At 36.6% G+C, this 16,865-nt stretch overlaps 3 protein-coding genes across 6 annotated transcripts; 2 read left to right on the top strand and 1 right to left on the bottom strand.

The window, feature by feature from the left end:
* Positions 1–2,521: 2,521 nt before the first annotated feature.
* LOC133292856 (uncharacterized) lies at positions 2,522–5,208 on the top strand. Of its 3 annotated transcripts, none has more exons than XM_061491336.1 (5): positions 2,522–2,755; positions 2,851–2,920; positions 4,368–4,419; positions 4,533–4,602; positions 4,714–5,208. In XM_061491336.1, the coding sequence occupies exons 1-5, from the start codon at positions 2,648–2,650 to the stop codon at positions 4,798–4,800; spliced, it is 387 nt and encodes a 128-aa protein (XP_061347320.1). In that variant the 5' UTR covers positions 2,522–2,647; the 3' UTR covers positions 4,801–5,208. The 3 variants fall into 3 exon arrangements, with proteins under 3 accessions (XP_061347320.1, XP_061347318.1, XP_061347319.1); XM_061491334.1 differs by having other exon boundaries at positions 2,848–2,920; positions 4,693–5,204; XM_061491335.1 differs by having other exon boundaries at positions 2,848–2,920; positions 4,714–5,013.
* A 1,739-nt stretch (positions 5,209–6,947) lies between these two features.
* On the top strand, positions 6,948–7,581 carry LOC133292814 (uncharacterized). The gene is made up of 2 exons (XM_061491263.1): positions 6,948–7,043; positions 7,136–7,581. Exons 1-2 carry the CDS (start codon positions 7,025–7,027, stop codon positions 7,483–7,485), a joined length of 369 nt encoding a protein of 122 aa, XP_061347247.1. The 5' UTR covers positions 6,948–7,024; the 3' UTR covers positions 7,486–7,581.
* A 5,469-nt stretch (positions 7,582–13,050) lies between these two features.
* LOC133292829 (14-3-3-like protein GF14 iota) lies at positions 13,051–16,155 on the bottom strand. 2 transcript variants are annotated; one of them, XM_061491285.1, is made up of 7 exons: positions 16,077–16,155; positions 14,871–15,177; positions 14,423–14,510; positions 14,202–14,311; positions 13,965–14,113; positions 13,523–13,569; positions 13,051–13,300 (listed from the first exon to the last, which is right to left on the bottom strand). In XM_061491285.1, the coding sequence occupies exons 1-7, from the start codon at positions 16,147–16,149 to the stop codon at positions 13,295–13,297; spliced, it is 780 nt and encodes a 259-aa protein (XP_061347269.1). In that variant the 5' UTR covers positions 16,150–16,155; the 3' UTR covers positions 13,051–13,294. The 2 variants fall into 2 exon arrangements, with proteins under 2 accessions (XP_061347269.1, XP_061347268.1); XM_061491284.1 differs by having other exon boundaries at positions 13,051–13,297; positions 16,077–16,153.
* Between the last annotated feature and the right edge of the window lie 710 nt (positions 16,156–16,865).

The following is a 16,865-nucleotide window of genomic DNA, read 5'->3' as shown; positions in this document are numbered from 1 at the left end:
CTATAAAATAACTCTTATAAAACCCTAAATGCAAACCCCTTTTTTAAATGAGTCAGATAAGAATATTTTTTTCTTACCTCCAATTCTATTTTTTTCCTATTTATTGTTTGTGCAAAACATAATATTTTTCTTATGTAACATGTTATCAAAAAAAACCTAGTTGTATTTTTACAGTTTTGGTGATAGGTTAAAATTCTCTCAAAATTACAACTTTATATCAAACTCCTTTGGCATAGGTGATAAGGAGCCTGAGCTCCTTAACTAGAGATCTTGTGTTCGAGTCCTAGGAATGAATTTTTTTTTTTTTTGAGAGAGTCACCTCCGAAAAGGTCCGATGCGAGAGTGCTGAATGAGAATTAATCTTCAATTACGGTGGAGGATATCCTTGAGATTACTCAAAAAAATAATAATTAAATATCTGGATAAAATTGTCAAATTACAATTTAGTTCTAGTGACGTTTATTGGAGAATGGATATTCTCATCTTTTGGTTTAATCTAATAATATTAGATGAAATATCTTAGCTATATATTCATATTTAAAGTGATGATTTTTATTTTCTTGTTTTATAAATTTTTTCTTTAAAATTTCAATAATTAATATAAATAAATGACTGAAATCTTTCATATGAATAATATAAAATAAAGACATGTTTTAAAAATAAAATAAAGACATGTTTTAAAAGTAAAATAAAATCAAGACAATTTTTTTTTCTTTTTTAGTACCAGTGCCGCCCTAGTTTCTTAATACTAAATACAATTAAAAAACTCATAAAGTGAAGGTCCCTTGTGACGTTTTCAATAATTGCTTCCGAAAGCACAAAATGAGGTTTGACATCAACTATCAATATTAACGAGGGAAATATTACTCTCCTTCCACATGAGATATCATCTCTCATTTTCTCTCACTTCGATTTTTGTGCCCTACTTTTTACTTTTTTTTACTTTTTCTTGTAATGGTGGGATCCATCTATTTTCTCTCTACAACATAAGATATCTATCTTATGTTGAATGAGACTAATAAAACCCTATTAACGAAGGGAGATATGTTTGTGATGTTACATAATTTTGTTTGATACAATATATAAAAAATATATGTATCTTTTTTTTCTCTCTCTTTTTAATGGATTTCATTTATTTATTTTTATATATTGCATAAGATAATTTATCTTTTATAATACGAGAAACATAGTTCCCATTAATTAATGTGATTTTTTTGGTCACTCGTCAGCATATGCATTATTATTGCTGTAATGAGTAATTAATGTGCTTTATTGGTTTTTAGATGAATGGAAAATGAAATATTAACTTAATGAACTTTGGAGTTGGTAATGAAGCCAAATTTTATTAGTTTATTTTCAACAAACCAATCACTGGGATTTGGAATTAATATAGCTATAGATCCATTTACCAAAAAATCAAATAATTATTAAGTTCTTTTATATCTAGTGAATTTCTTTTGTTTGACTACCATGATCCTATATTAAATTCAACATCCAAAAATGATTAAAAAAGGAACAAAAAGTCAAGAAGGAAACCAAAAAAATAAAATAAGCTTGGAGTTTATATGCATTATTTTATCAAATAAAAAATAGTTCATGAACTTTTTTTATTCTTTTAAATTATTGTACAAGTCCTTATATGATTTGAAGATGTTCAATTATCTTTTTATTATTTAAAAATTGTGAATTGTGTGTATAATCCAAATAGATTCTAACTGAGTACTTTTTGAAAAACATTAGATAAAGCATGTTGCGTAATAACAAAACCAGATGTTCAACGTGTTAACGTGGGTTGCGATCTCAACAAAATTCTTGGTCTTCATCTAACGAGAATTTTTTTTTTTATGCTCCAGACCTTATGTGGTCCTTTCATTTAAGAGATGACACTTGAATAAAAAGTTATTTTTTATTTTTTTCTGTTTCTGCGCTCTCCTCATTAGTTGTATGATTTTGATTCTGGACCATTGAATAAATGGTGGTGCAAGACCACTGAAACTCTTCTCCCACCTAACAAACTATGAAACCCCATATAATATAACAGTCAAACACCAACACTTGAGACATAGTCATTACCAAAACTTAATTATCCTTTGCCTAGCCAGCCAAAAACCATATGTCAAATTCTAGGAATATGCTAGTTATATTATTCGAGTGGAAAAAGTTTCGCCAACATGGGTTTATTTTTAGAATGTGCAAATTAAAGTTTTTTATTTTATTTTAGAGTTTAGACTTTAGTATATCATGGTTATTAATGTCCTTTAAATTAAATCAAATATACTATTATTTATTTATTTTAGAGACGAACTCAGATGTAGCAAAAACAACACTCTGGTTCACTACTTATAAATCATAACGTTTATTTGCAACTCATATTTTTCTTTTCTTTCTTTCTTGAATGGGCTCAACTGACGCACATTAGGGTTTGGGCCAAGGGTGCCCTCACTGGGCTGGCCCAACAAAAGGACAGAAGACAAACAGTTTCTGTTTCAAAACCTTTTCGGATTAAACACCAAAACCCTAACCGAACAAAAAACAGAGCGTGTTATGTTCTTTACCGTTCGCGCAGGTGAATTGATCAGAAAAATCACTACCCCATTGTGAAAATTATTGTGGAAATCAGTTTGAGGATCATAAATTGAAGAAATAGATGAGTAGTGGTGGAGGAGCTGCCAAACCCAAAGAAGAGGAACAAGATGGCATGTCTGTACACTCTCCCTGCAAGCCTCCTCCTTCCTCCGCTTCCTCTCTCTCCAAGGTCTCTCTCTCTCTCTCTCTCTCTCTCTCTCTATATATATATATATATATTTGAAGTTTGAATTTGAATTTGAATTTGAATTATGATGATAGGAGCAAACCCAGGTTGAATTGGAGCTGAAATTGTTGGAAGCTCTTGAAATTTATCCTCCAATAAAACTACAAGGTGATTTTTCTTTTTCTGTTTTGAATTTAATCTCTTTATGTGTGTAAATATTTTGTACTGGGCGTGATCATAGACGGTTATATGGTATTGGGTTGTAGGCATTTTCTCCGCCATAAGTGATATGATGACTTAAAACTGTTGGAAATTGACAATCAAACAGAAAAAGAGATAAGAGTAGAGAGATTAGACACAGCGATTTACCCTGGTTCACCCAATATAGGTTACGTCCAGCTTGTCTGTACTATATTCACCTCACTGCCACTCGTTATAAGTCTCTCTCGGTTTACAAGACCCTAACAGCAGCTATTCATGGGCCCAAGCCCAAACTGCTAAGAAAATTACAATAAAACAGAGGCCCGCAACAGTACCTAGCCTCTACGGGCCCGGGGGCGTTGCCCCCGGACCCCGCCCGCTCACCTGGGAGCGGGACCCCAGTTACCTTTCTGCTGACTCCGACAACTAGGGCCTTCATCAACATGCGAAGTATGAGCCATTCCCAACAAAAACTATCTATTTTGTTCCTGGACAATATATTAATGCTTGTTTTTTTATTTTTTTTCTATTATTGATTGGACTCACTTATTTGCATAGAATGCATGCACTTGGAATGCTTGACATGGAAGATATTTGAATGGATGAAATTCTATTTTATAATAGTAGTAGTGGATTTCAAATTAGATACTGAGGGTGTTTGCTTTAACTTAAGCATGTTTTGCTGACTATGATATTTGTTATCTAGTAAGGGGGAGAAGGGGGTCCCAGATAAAAGATGCCTGTGTGTTAATGGATGTGAGCCCAAGGCGTACTGCATTATGTTGCATGGCAAAACTCTTTGCTTTGAGATTTCTTGATTGAGAAAATGCAGAAATAAAGTTTTCTCCATTTCTGCAATGAGTAATATTTGGCTAGATTTTGGTCACTTATAGTAGAAGGATTCATTATTTACCCTTGTTGATTGAAAAGCTTTTTCCAAGTTTCGTGTATTAATAGAAAAGTATATAGGCTAATATGTAGAAGTTTCTAAATCTAACTAACTTCAGTTAGTTATACTAACACCCTAGCTGAAGCTGTTAGTACGGCCAGCTATACAGTAATACAGAGAGCAACTACACTATTAGCCTAAATACTTCTCTATTATGTATGAACCTTTTAAGTGAACAGTAAGCATTTTTAGTGAGTACAAGAAGAATGACGAAATTGATCATTATTGATTGAACTGCTTTTTTTCTCTAGTTTAAATGTTTAATATATGAATCTGTCACATGCAAATGCTGCTTGTTTAGTTTTTATTACTTTGTATATCTTATTTTATCAAGGGTAGTTATGCTAATAAGATGGATGATCACTTTATCCTTGTAAAGCATTCCGATGTTAGAAAGTTAACACTAGTTGTCAAGGATCAAGATTCTCAAATTTTATGCTTACAATTTATATTGTTTTCATGAAGGAATACATCGTCACTTTGTACTTTATGGTCTGATGGAATTTATGAGGAGGAGGTTTGTTCTTCTTTCCACTTCTAAGTCTGTCTTGCTTGTTTGATTATCAAGCATAATGTGCTAGATATCTATTTTCTGATATATAATTATAGAACTGTATATGTTTCATTCAGTTTTGACAGACACTTCTCATCTGAGGAGGTCCTTCAATTGCTGGATCGATTCTACAACTTAGAAATGCTGGTATGTATCATATACCCCTCAAATAACATGTTAGGTTGTGTTTTAGGTTTTAACATATTGCATTGGATTTTAAGAGCTGATAAAGTGTAGTGGTTTATCTTTCTCCCTCAGAAAACAGATGATGAAGAGATCGAATTGCTTAATCATGAAGAAGATTTCTGCTTGCCTCCGAATTACTTTATCAAGGAGGAATCCTGAGCAACAATTTTTAGAGTACATATATTTTCATTTGAACCATGTTTCACCTTTTGATTTGTAAAGCTGGTTATTCCATTCTTCCATTCCCCTCTCCCCACATTTTGGGCTAGATCATGCTTTGGTAGTGGTTATTATCACGGATATTTTTTAAGTTGTGGTAGTTCTTATCAAAGTCATCAAATACGGATTGTGGCATGTCGCGGCCAATCTCGAAAAACTCTATAGTGGGTTGCGGTTGTGAAAATATTAGAATAGATATATGACAGAAATAATGACAAAAAGAAACATTTTTTAAAGGTAAAGATAGCAGAAGTGACAGAGAGACACAGATGGACTAAAAAACCCTTAAAATTGTTCTGTTACACATTTAAATTTAAGACAAAATTGACATTTTTTCTTATGACAACAATATAGCCGTGATTTGGTCGTAAATGCGATAGCAATGGCCGGTATTGCGTTTCGGTGTGGCGTGGTGCGGTTTCTTGTGGCGAGGCACCGCAACGCCCATACAGTGTGGCTTGCAGCGCTATTGTAATGCAATTAACTACTATGGTTCTTAGGCTTTTTGACCCTTATGCCCCTTAATTAATAATTAATTACCAAATTGCCCCTCATTCAAAACTATTTCGAAAATTTACCCTCCCCAACAAACATAACACCAATCTGCCCCTGTTTGACCGTTGACCACGAAGCCTACCCGGGTACACCATTACCTACTCGGGTAAATTTTGAAACTTTTTATCTACCCGAGTATGTAGGGGTGTACCCGGGTAGAGTTCTTGAATCTGGGAAAATGTTTGAATTATTTACCCGGGTACGGAGCAGTGTACCCGGGTAAACATCGACGGTAGGGTTTTAAAATACCTCAGCAGCCCCATTTCGAAAACCCACAAAAGGGGTACCCGAGTAGAGCTGCTGGAGGAGTGTCATCTTGAACGATTTCAGGCATAATCTTGCACTAATTCGTCTTGTTTGTGATCATCATTCGCGGACCTTGCAACCTCTCTGCCTTCTACCGATTGAAATCGATCAAAGGTGCATTTTTTTTTTCAGTTTTTTCAATTATGTTATGATTTCTGTTCTGATTCATTGTATTTTCGTTTATATCATTTGATTCTGTCCGAATTATTTTATCAATTTGTATGTCATACGCTTACCCTAACCCTAACCCTAACCCTGAATCTAACCCACCCTAACCCTAACATGTATCTAATTTCTGATTTTGGTTATTTTTTCAGTTTAATAGTGTGACACAATGACCTCTCGACGCGTTTCAAAGCTGCCAGTGACCCATTCCGAGAGAAGAACCAAGAGTCGTCACGATGGGTCGTCATCCTCTCAGCCCCAGGCTGCTTCGAGTCAGGCTCCGGACTTGACGTTCGGATATTTGTTTGAGGATGACATTCCTTCACACGAGAAGTTCGTGAAGTTTTTCATGACCCGGAAGATCTGCGAACCGAAATCACTGGATTCGGCATTCTTCAACCTAGAGCGTTTTGACATTGTGCCGCTTCTTGAGCAGACACATTTACTTCACCTGGCGGAGATGCGGTGCCCATACTCGGAGGTTATGGTAAGAGCCTTCTACCAGAACCTTGGCTACTCGCAAGGCGAGCTGACTTCCCGTGTCTGCGGGATTGATATCATCATGACTGCTCCTATCTGGACAGAGCTACTGGGGTTCGATTTTGATGGTGTTACAGGAGCAGCACTATATGATGGAGACAGCCATCATATATTTGGTGATTATAACCGGGAGACCATTGTTACAGAGACTAGGAGGGCAGACGCTGAGCCCGGTCATTTTGCTCATTATCCTGTTAGCAACTTGTCAGTTTCTGCTCGCATTCTTCATTATGTGGTGACACATATTATTTTCCAGCGCCCGCATAATCACTCAAAGGTGCTGGAAGGGGACTTTGTCATCCTGTGGGCCCTCCTTCACAGTCAGCAGGTGAACTGGAGGCATTACATATGCATACTGATGTGGAAGGCAGCCAAGTCAAAGAAGGCTGAATTGCCTTTTGCATTTCTGGTGCAGAAGATTCTGCATAGATTTGGAGTGCCTATGGCAACAGAGACCTTGAAGACCGCCAGAGGCTGGAATGCTATATTTGGTGAGAGGCTCCTGAAGCAGTGTGGGATCCTACCGAACAGAGCGGGTATCTGGACGTGGAAGAAGGCACCAGAACCACCTGAGATCCCATTCCACCACGATGCTGAGATGGAGGATGCACCTGCAGGTGATGTGTTGGTCTTTATGAGTTTATGCAATTTTGTGTTGTTTAATTTTTAATGTGGTATTGAAGTTTGTTTTTCATGGTTTATGATGTAGGCCTTGATGATGATGACGATGATGATGGCGTTGCTGAGGTTGATGTCAGACCGACACGTCCCACCCGCAGTCGGCGACCACCAGCTCCTCCTGAGGGTGGATGGACACTTGATCATGTCATGGCATCCTTATATGATCTGACTACTGACTTTAGAGGATATAGACAGAGCACGAGCAAGTGGCGAAACCAGATGGACACAAGGGTTGCACGGTTGGACACAAGGGTTTCACGCTTGGAGGGTTTAATTGGCGAGGGTGCCCATACTCAGGAGGAGGAGGAGGAGGATGATGACAATGGGGATGACACACAATCGGATGAAGAGAATGGGGAGGACACGGCATCGGATTAGTGTGTCCATAGGGTTTCATATCATTGATTTAGTTTGATGTAATGTAGTCATTTTGGTACATTTAGGAACTTTACCTACATTGCATGGATATTTTTGTACTGGATGTTCAAAATTTGAATGAATGAAATTTTCGTTTTGCGCACGTTCAGACTTGTTGGTTATATGCATTAGTATGGGACCTTGCATTAATATTGTCATAATTAATTTGGAAATCAATTCAACCCAAAGTACTTTAATATTCATGTTCAACTTTGATTGGCGCACATCTTGATTACTGCATCCTATTTCTACGAAATCAATCCACCCCCAAGTCATACCGTATGTAGGTATTGCACAACAATTACCAAAATGCAACAAAAATTGCCAAAACAGCATCTGCAACTGGTCTACCCGGGTACCACGAACTAGTCTACCCGGGTAGGATGTACTCGGGTATATCATTACGAGTTACCCGGGTAGACCAGTTGCAGATGCAGCAGCAGGTGCTGTTCAATCCATTTTGTTAGCATCTTGGTAATTGATGTGTAATACAATAACCTTAACTGACTCGGGGAAGGGGTAAATGGGTATGGTAGACATTCGGATTGCACAATACGGAACTAGTGACTCGCTAAACTTAACGGATACATTTCAACAACACAAGAATACAGTTCAACAATACATTTCAACAACACAATACATAACTAATACAAGATAAAGTTTAGGGTACAAGGAAACAAAACAATACGTAAAGTGATTGTCATTACAAAACAAAGTACTACACAAAAACAATACGTAATCATGCTTGTCTTAGTCTCAATGGACATGTACGAATGTTATGTCCAACTTGCTTGCAATGCTTACATCTGCTCTGACTGCTAGAGGGTTGAGACTCAACCCAATCCATCTCATTCTGAATCCTTGAAGACTTTGGTCTTCCTTTTGCACGTACCAACTGAGCATCCGGAATTACAGTAGGCCCAACAACGGATGGAATCAACAATTCATTGCCAATAGGAAACCAGTGTGCAGCATATACTTTAGCAATGGTTGGAATTTTGAAAACATGATCCACATAATCATAATGGTTTAGCTTGGCTACCTTGCAAACTGCTAATACATGACTGCAGGGATACCTCCTTGCTGTAAACCTACCACACTGACATGTACGATTGATTAAGTCCACTCTCATGATGTCACCGACCTCGTGTGTAGATTGATTGTAGGCATCCTCAACCTCAAACAATAACAGCTCACTATCATATATCCTCACACGATAAGTGCCAGCCAATTCATCATTTTTTTGCAACGCTGCCTCAACCTTCTTTGAAATTATCCAACCTTGTGAGATATCTTTTTCAATCCCTTCACGTCTCTTGACGAAATACTCAACGAGTCTACTGAATGTCATCTTGACCAATGCAGATATAGGCAGATTTCGTGCTCCACGAAGCACCTTATTCACACACTCAGATAGGTTAGTTGTCATATGACCAAACACGTCCTGTCTCATCATACGACCTGCACCATTGCTCTTTCGGAATCGCATCCAACCATGAAGCAACTTCAGGATTGTTCTCGATAAATTCCTTGTACCTAATGTCGAAATTTATCTTTGAACATGTGTACCCTGCAAAAAACCATGACATATGCATTGGTTAGTGAATTTCATCAACGTTTTCTTCAAATGGCCATGTCTGTATAAACCCGACGTTCATCAAAACATTGATTTGTATCAAGTTTGAACACAGAACCCACATTCACCTCCGTCATATACTTCAGCCAATTTGGCAAGAATGCGTACGATTTCTCCCAGTCACCAAACAACTTAACGATGGCCTTCATTTTTGCCTTCCAGGCCTTCCTGTACGTTATGTTGTATCCATATGTTCCCTGTATCCTCTCCTGTATCAGAGCTGGTCTTGTGGATGGATCTTCCTTTAACATATCTGGAAAAAAAAATTAACTTTACCATATTCTCAATTAATCTGAATCATTAAATAAACAGTAGAATACATACTCATTATAGCCGCACAAATGACATTTGAATCCAACTGTCTATGATCCTGTGCTAGGCCTTGATTTAGGCATGTGTGACCTTGACCCCATTTACGGACCACCCAGTTAGCTCCCTTCTTCGGCTTAATTGCCCTCATATACCAGGGACAACCGTCAGCATGGTTTTTACACTTCATAACAAATCTTGACTCGTCGCTTTTTTCAACTATGGCTGTCCTGCGCCCCTTCATACAATGTATCTTCACAGCATGTTGCAATTCTGGTTTGGACCCAAATTCTTGTTGCACAAATAACGGATCTCCTAACTTCCAACCTCCGTGCAAGTCATCATCGCCATATAGGATCTCCAACTCGTCATTAGGGTGCGCCCAGTTAATGAATGAATAATGTTGGCTTTCATTCCAGAATGGCTCCTCAGACCCTGCATCTAAAGATCATGTCAAATTTAATAACTTACCACAAATAATAAATTGTCTAAAGCAAATATTCAAATTTAATAACTTACCACTACTGACTGGGTCGACATGAAGTGGTGACAAGGCTGGGGTACCGAGACTTACGGCGCTCATGTCAGCCTCAAAATTACCGTCCACGTCAGTGTCTGACGAATCACCTTCTGGAATAGCACTTTCAGGTTCTCCCTCATCTTCGCTGTCCACATAGTCCTCGTCTTCATCCTCATCCCATGCTACCTGAGGAGGTGCAGAAGATCGTACAACTGTATCTTCTTGACCGGTACAGTGTGCAGTAGTGGTTGTATGCACCGGTAAAGATGAAGATTGTCCAACATCAACTTCAACATATATCTCAATATATTTTAATACTTTCCATTCAACAAACGCATCTGTTACGAACTCCACATCTTCATCATCATTTATATCGTTTCCAATGTAGTATATTGTATCCATATCCACTACAGTCTCTAACCTGGCTATCATGCGGTGGATGGAATGTATGTTTTCTGACCCCATTTTTTGAAGAATTCTCTCCTTCAGTTCATTGCATGTAGTGCCCACTTTGATTTTCATCGTTTTTGTTTTTCCTTCAAATCGGACACCGTTCGGACCTTCAAAATGCCTCCCATTGTAGTAAACAACTATAGGAACCATGTTTGGACTTGAACTCATCTTTCACACAAAAATTAGATCTAGGTTTTGGGTTTGGAGGTTGGTTCGGATTTTTTAGCACAAAATGGGAGTGTGGAGATGTAATCTCAATGTCCCACCAAGATTCAGCTTTCTGAAATGATGAGATGAAATATGTGTGATGTTTCGGATTAGAGAGGGTAAGAGAGAAAGATTTGGGGTTTCAAAAACCCTATACCTCGCAACAATGGCCGAAACCCATACATATTGGGGTTTCTGGACGCGATTTACCCGGGTACACTGCTCCGTACCCGGGTAAATAATTCAAACATTTTCCCAGATTCAAGAACTCTACCCGGGTACACCCCTACATACTCGGGTAGATAAAAAGTTTCAAAATTTACCCGGGTAGGTAATGGTGTACCCGGGTAGGCTTCGTGGTCAACGGTCAAACAGGGGCAGATTGGTGTTATGTTTGTTGGGGAGGGTAAATTTTCGAAATAGTTTTGAATGAGGGGCAATTTGGTAATTAATTATTAATTAAGGGGCATAAGGGTCAAAAAGCCTGGTTCTTATCACGTATATCTTTTAACTACACTGATTTGGATATAATGCATTTGGACTTTATAGTATGTAGATATGCGATGTGATAAACCATCATGCACCGTAATCTATTATTTTATTTTTTATTTTTCATCCTACCACTTAATCATTCCAATTTATAAGGATAGGATTTTTACTTAAGCGGCATTTGACCATAGAAATATAAAATGCATGGTCATCTTGGACGTCTCAGCAAGATGCCAGTAGCCATCTCGAAATTCACTATTCAATTTGTTGGGTGGTAAAATTATACTTGCACAAATGAATTATTTACAAAACTGTCACAATTTGTTGGGCTCATTGTAACATTTTCACGTTGAAATTCGTGGTTGTGGGAAGGGTAAAATTTATGTAATCCTGGCTCATTGTGTGTGGCACATGCATATTGGCTGATTGAGCAGCGGGGGGTCAAATTCGAAAATAAAATTACTGGAGTGGTACAAATATATTTCATTATAAAAATATTATTCAAGTTAATTATCCGTTTAAAAATAATAATCATGAAGAACATAAAACAAATGGAGAAAAATATCAAACAAATAATAACGGACAGTGTAAAAAAAAAAGTAATTATTTCAATTCTTGTTACGATACACGTTGTATGCATGTCTATACATATGGTATTTACTGACGGATTTCCAAGTTGATTTGGCTCAGCCTATGCCAGTGTATTATGATATAATAAGTTGGCAATTTACTTGGCTCATGATCCAAGTTTTCAGCAAAGAATCCAGCACAAGATTTATTGTCATCTCATTGGGAAAATTCAAAATGATCTTATTCACTTTCTGCCAATTGCTTCACCTGCGCAATTAGCTGATCCATTTACTAAAAGTGCTAGCTCCTGGACTATTCGAGGCTGAGTTAAGGAACTGATTCTTTGGGCTCATGCAATGCATCAAAAGGTTATAAAATCTTGGAATTACTGACAATTTGTCATCATGTGATGTATGCCAATTGGCTAAACAAAGGAAACTGTCTATGTTTTTAACAAGTGGAGTAGGTATTCCCTAAAAAAAAAGGAAAAAAATGGATATGGAAGGAAATAAAATAAATGTATTATTATTATTTTTCCATATTTGATAAAGAATGTTGTATCAAGCGGTCGATACATCCATAGTATTGAAAATATTTTTATTTCTAGTATTGCGAATTCATCTGTTCATGGCAAGAAATGAACGATGGTGAGAAATGTTTGATGTGTAAGTAACATGACTGTTAAAGAACAATATAAACCATTAAAAATGTCTTCATCCAACACCTTAAGATTTTGAGTTGAAGTAATTCTTTATATTGATACATTCTTTATCTTTGATAAAGAATGTATCAAGCAGTCGATACATCCATAGTATTGATAAATATTTCTAGTATTGCGAATTCATCTGTTCATGGCAAGAAATGAACGATGGTGAGAAATGTTTGATGTGTAAGTAACATGACTGTTAAAGAACAATATAAACCATTAAAAATGTCTTCATCCAACACCTTAAGATTTTGAGTTGAACTAATTCTTTATATTGAATCAAAATCTCAGTGTCTTTCTCTTGTGGAATTTCAAAGCACGGGTAAATGGACCTGTACATTATCCGCTCTTTATATCCAGTGGGAGGATTGTGGAATAAGGCAACGATGCCCTTTCTATTGTCAGTATGCATAATCATCCCCAAGAGTTAAAATCACGACCTAAAGTTTAAACTAAAATGTTTTGAGTTTAGACATGACACTGAACCAAACTCTTATCAGGTCATTGCTAAATTTTTATAGTGAAGATCCCTGCTTATCTAGGACTATACTGGAAACAAATGTATAATCAATTCAGACGTAATGAACACAGAAAAGAGATGCTTATAAGGTAAATATAAATTGTCAATTGCTTCAACTGACCACTGTACTTAAAATAGACAAGGCAATAGAAAGAAAAAGATTGAAAAAAAAAACGAAAAAGAAAAAGAAAAAGACAGGCTCAGTTCTTTTGGCTTTGGTTGGATATTAAGAGAGCACAAGAATTATGATGTGGCCGCAGTCCATTTTGTCCGGTCCAAACCCATTGCAAGACAAGCTGAAAATTGCCCTCTTTATAGAGTAACTTTGATATCTGACTACCGAGTCAGGAAGGAACCTTCTCACTGCTGCAAACAAAGAAGAACGTCAAATTCTGGGAGTAAAAAGTAATTATGTTTTGAAACAGTGACTATAGAAAATTAGCCTCTCTCACATATATACCCGTTTTCAGTTACAATAATTCATTTATATTCTACACCATTAAATTTGCTACTATAATCTAATGGCTTTGCACACATCGTTTCTCGAGAAAATCATGTAAATATAGCTAAAACTTGTCATACACATACCTCAGGCTCAGCAGGTTTGGCTTCTTCAGTTTTTATGTTATCCTCACCTGCATGAGAGCATTAACTTTTAGAGCCTCGCTATTTGGAGTAGTTCCAAGAGTATTACAAAACAAATAATAATAAGCTTAATTATGCAATTAACTAGGAGTGATTCAGATGTAGACACCACTATGGAAACAATGACTTTGACCTTCAGGATAATTGATCCAGGGGCAAGAAATTTTTTTTCCCTTCTATTCATCCTAATTTGATTTTCTAAAAAGGTTAAGAAGGGGACTAGGTGAGTGGAAGACAATTGTTGTGGTGACATTGTACAAATTGTACACCAACCACTTCTGCGTCGTGCGCATCATTATTCAGCAACATATCGTGTGATATTTACTCATTTACCTAGGAAAAACTCAAATGCATCTTATATCAAGTTTATCAATCATTCCCTTACCTCCATCCTCTGGCAAATCGGAGGTCCAGAGAGTCAGGTTGTCTCTCAACAACTGCATGATCAAAGTGCTGTCCTTGTATGACTCTTCACTCAAGGTGTCCAACTCTGCAATTGCCTCATCGAAAGCTTGTTTAGCCAAATGGCAGGCCCTGTAAGTTTCATCGATGACATTGAGACAAGAGCTATAACGAAAACAATTCAATGGACCCATGCAGAATATGAGAACCAGTAACTTACCTTTCAGGAGAGTTCATGATCTCATAATAAAAGACAGAGAAGTTGAGTGCAAGTCCAAGACGGATTGGATGTGTTGATGGAAGATCTGTGTTTGCAGTGGCTGAAGCAGCCTAATAAATAAAATACTTGTGAAAATCAAGGGACAGTACAACATATAGATAAACTTAAGAAATAATTTATGAATAAGTTCAGCGCAGAAATGCATGAGATCAAATGCATACCTCATATCCTTTCAGTGACTGCTCAGCTGCCTCTTTCCTTTCTTGGTCGGTCTTGAACTCTGCAAGATACCGGAAATAATCACCTTTCCTGGATCAAAAGAAGCATAAGGAAATCAGGTATAGAAAATCTAAGTATGCGGCTATCATCAAGAGATGTCATATCGCATAAGGATGAGCATAATATAACACGTAAGTCCAATGACTCATTCATAGCATTGGAGTCCCTGTAATCAGACCTGTCATGATATATTTTACAGTAATGGTAATTCAAGCAAGTAGCATGGAAGCAATAAAGGAGATATAATCGTAATTCAAAAAGACAATTATATCTACTCAAAGGAAGAAAATATTCAATAAAGGAGATAAAAGTAATGGTCTAAAAGGACAGGGAAAGGAATTGAATTAATCAAGCAAGTAGCATGGAAGCAATGTAAGCAACATAACTCACATCTTACAGTAGAAAACATTAGCTTCTGCTGAGGTGGAAGAAGGAACGAGATGCTGGTCTATAATTGTCAGAATGTCACCGCAAATTTTGGACAGTTCCTCCTCAACCTTTTGGCAGTAACTCTTGATCAGTTTAACATTATGTTCATTTCCCTTAGCCTCTTCCTTCTGCTCAATTGAGGACATAATGCGCCAAGAGGCTCTCCGTGCACCAATAACATTTTTATATCCCACCGAGAGGAGGTTCCTCTCTTCCACAGTGAGCTCAAGATCAAGTTTTGCTACTTTCTTCATACATTCAACCATTTCTGCAAAATAAATATGAAGTTTCAGAGAGATATCATCATATCGATAATATTGCTAGTAATTAGTAAGCAGTTTCCAACATGGGATTACTGACAGGCACTATGCATCATGCAACAATAATTAAGCTCACATGATGTAGATTCTGCGCATAGTCAATACTTTTTTACTGTGGTCTCAAATCGGACAAAATTAACTAAATAAAACTTGAACAAAATTAATCTTCACTTAATCAGGCAAAAAGACTACACTCAAAAGGTAAAAGAAATAATGCAAATAGAGTTTATTAAATTGAGGAAGAAAGGTTCAAGAGCAAAAAGAAAAAATGGGGGACAAAAGAGCACTTCTTTCTCTATGATTCACTTTGATGACAGAAGGAATCATGAGTGGAGAAGACCAGAAGGGCCATTTTGGCTCCATGACAACACTTAGGTAAGCTGTTTCAGTTTCCAAGCATCATTTCCCCCACGTCATTTTTTTTCCCATTTAAACATCAAATCAAACAAGTAACATGCCAAATTGCCAATACTCAATGCAATGAAACAATGTGTTCAAAAAAAATAAAATGCAATGAAACAATAAAAAAACAATTACAAGTCAAAATCTGAATCCATCAGCTTGAAACACCTCCCTTCCAAAATGATCTAATCCACAAACTGATCCATAAACAACATTTAAAACCCAAATCTCAAAATCAAAACTTTTGCATCTCAATCCACATTTCCAACCCATCCAAACAAAAGTGACAATCCAACATAACCGCAAAACGATTCAATAAACAGATCCAGAACAATGTCAGCATAAAAACACAAACCCCATCCAGTAAACATCAAGAAAAACGATTAAATTTAAAAAAAAAAAAAAAACAGAGTCAACAAAAAAACGAAGAAGAAGAAGGAAGCACCTTCATATCTCTCGGCCTGCTCAGCAAGCTTGGCCAAGTAAACCTGGGTCTCTCTCTCTTTCTCAGCGGACATTGTTGCAGAGAGAGATCAGAAAACAAAAAAACAAAGGGGAGAAGAAGAGGAAGAAGAAGAAGAAATGGGGATGGTGCGAGGAAGAAGGAAAAGAGTGGTGGAGTGGTTATATAGTGGTTAAAGATCGAGCATGTTGTGGGGGTCAAGGGAAGACCGAGATCTGGACCGTTGGATCGGCTAGTTTGAAAGAGGAAGCGCGCAAATCGGGTGAGACAAGTCTAATCTTTATCTGTAACTTCGCAAATTTAACGTACGAGCACACGACGCTCTGTGTTTTTTGTTTTTCTTTTCAAAACGTGTTTTTTTTTTCCAGTATTGTCCCCAATCCAATTAAGTAATTAACTGAGAAAAAACTGAGGTAGCTTACATTCTTTATATATGTAAAAAAAAAAAAATTTAGTACAGCATTTACGATCTCTTTGGATGGACCTTTTTTTTTTTAAAGTTATTTTTTTTTAGGGAAAAAAAAATTTCTTGAAAAAAGTCTATTTGGATACCTACTTTAAAAAAAAGCAAAAGTTTGTAAAAAAAGTCAAAAATTTACTTTTTTCAGAAGCTAAAAATCTTAGCTTCTTAAAAAAATAGAAGTCAAAAGCCAAATATTTTTTTTTTCAAAAATAAAATGTTTTAAAAATCAAAATAGCTATAACTTTTATAGAAAGTGCTTTTAAAATAAGAAAGTCATAAAAATAACTTTTTTTACAAGTCAATACAAA

Source organism: Gastrolobium bilobum, unplaced genomic scaffold (assembly GCF_033153095.1).
Source record: "Gastrolobium bilobum isolate Gb01-03AN ecotype WA unplaced genomic scaffold, APGP_CSIRO_Gbil_v1 utg2530, whole genome shotgun sequence".
In the NCBI taxonomy this organism is placed as follows: Eukaryota; Viridiplantae; Streptophyta; class Magnoliopsida; order Fabales; family Fabaceae; genus Gastrolobium; species Gastrolobium bilobum.
The sequence above is the reverse complement of the archived record's forward strand: the minus strand, read 5'-3'. Positions and strand labels throughout refer to the sequence as shown.

Excerpts from the sequence above, each read along its gene's own strand:
- LOC133292856 (XM_061491334.1), top strand. The coding sequence starts at position 2,648 with ATGAGTAGTGGTGGAGGAGCTGCCAAACCCAAAGAAGAGGAACAAGAT. Across the intron at positions 4,420-4,532 it reads ATGGAATTTATGAGGAGGAG|TTTTGACAGACACTTCTCAT; the intron begins GTTTGTTCTTCT and ends TGTTTCATTCAG. Across the intron at positions 4,603-4,692 it reads TCTACAACTTAGAAATGCTG|TGGTTTATCTTTCTCCCTCA; the intron begins GTATGTATCATA and ends GATAAAGTGTAG.
- LOC133292829 (XM_061491285.1), bottom strand. The coding sequence starts at position 16,149 with ATGTCCGCTGAGAAAGAGAGAGAGACCCAGGTTTACTTGGCCAAGCTT. Across the intron at positions 14,114-14,201 it reads ATCATGAACTCTCCTGAAAG|GGCCTGCCATTTGGCTAAAC; the intron begins GTAAGTTACTGG and ends TGAAACTTACAG. Across the intron at positions 13,570-13,964 it reads CGATTTGCCAGAGGATGGAG|GTGAGGATAACATAAAAACT; the intron begins GTAAGGGAATGA and ends GCTCTCATGCAG.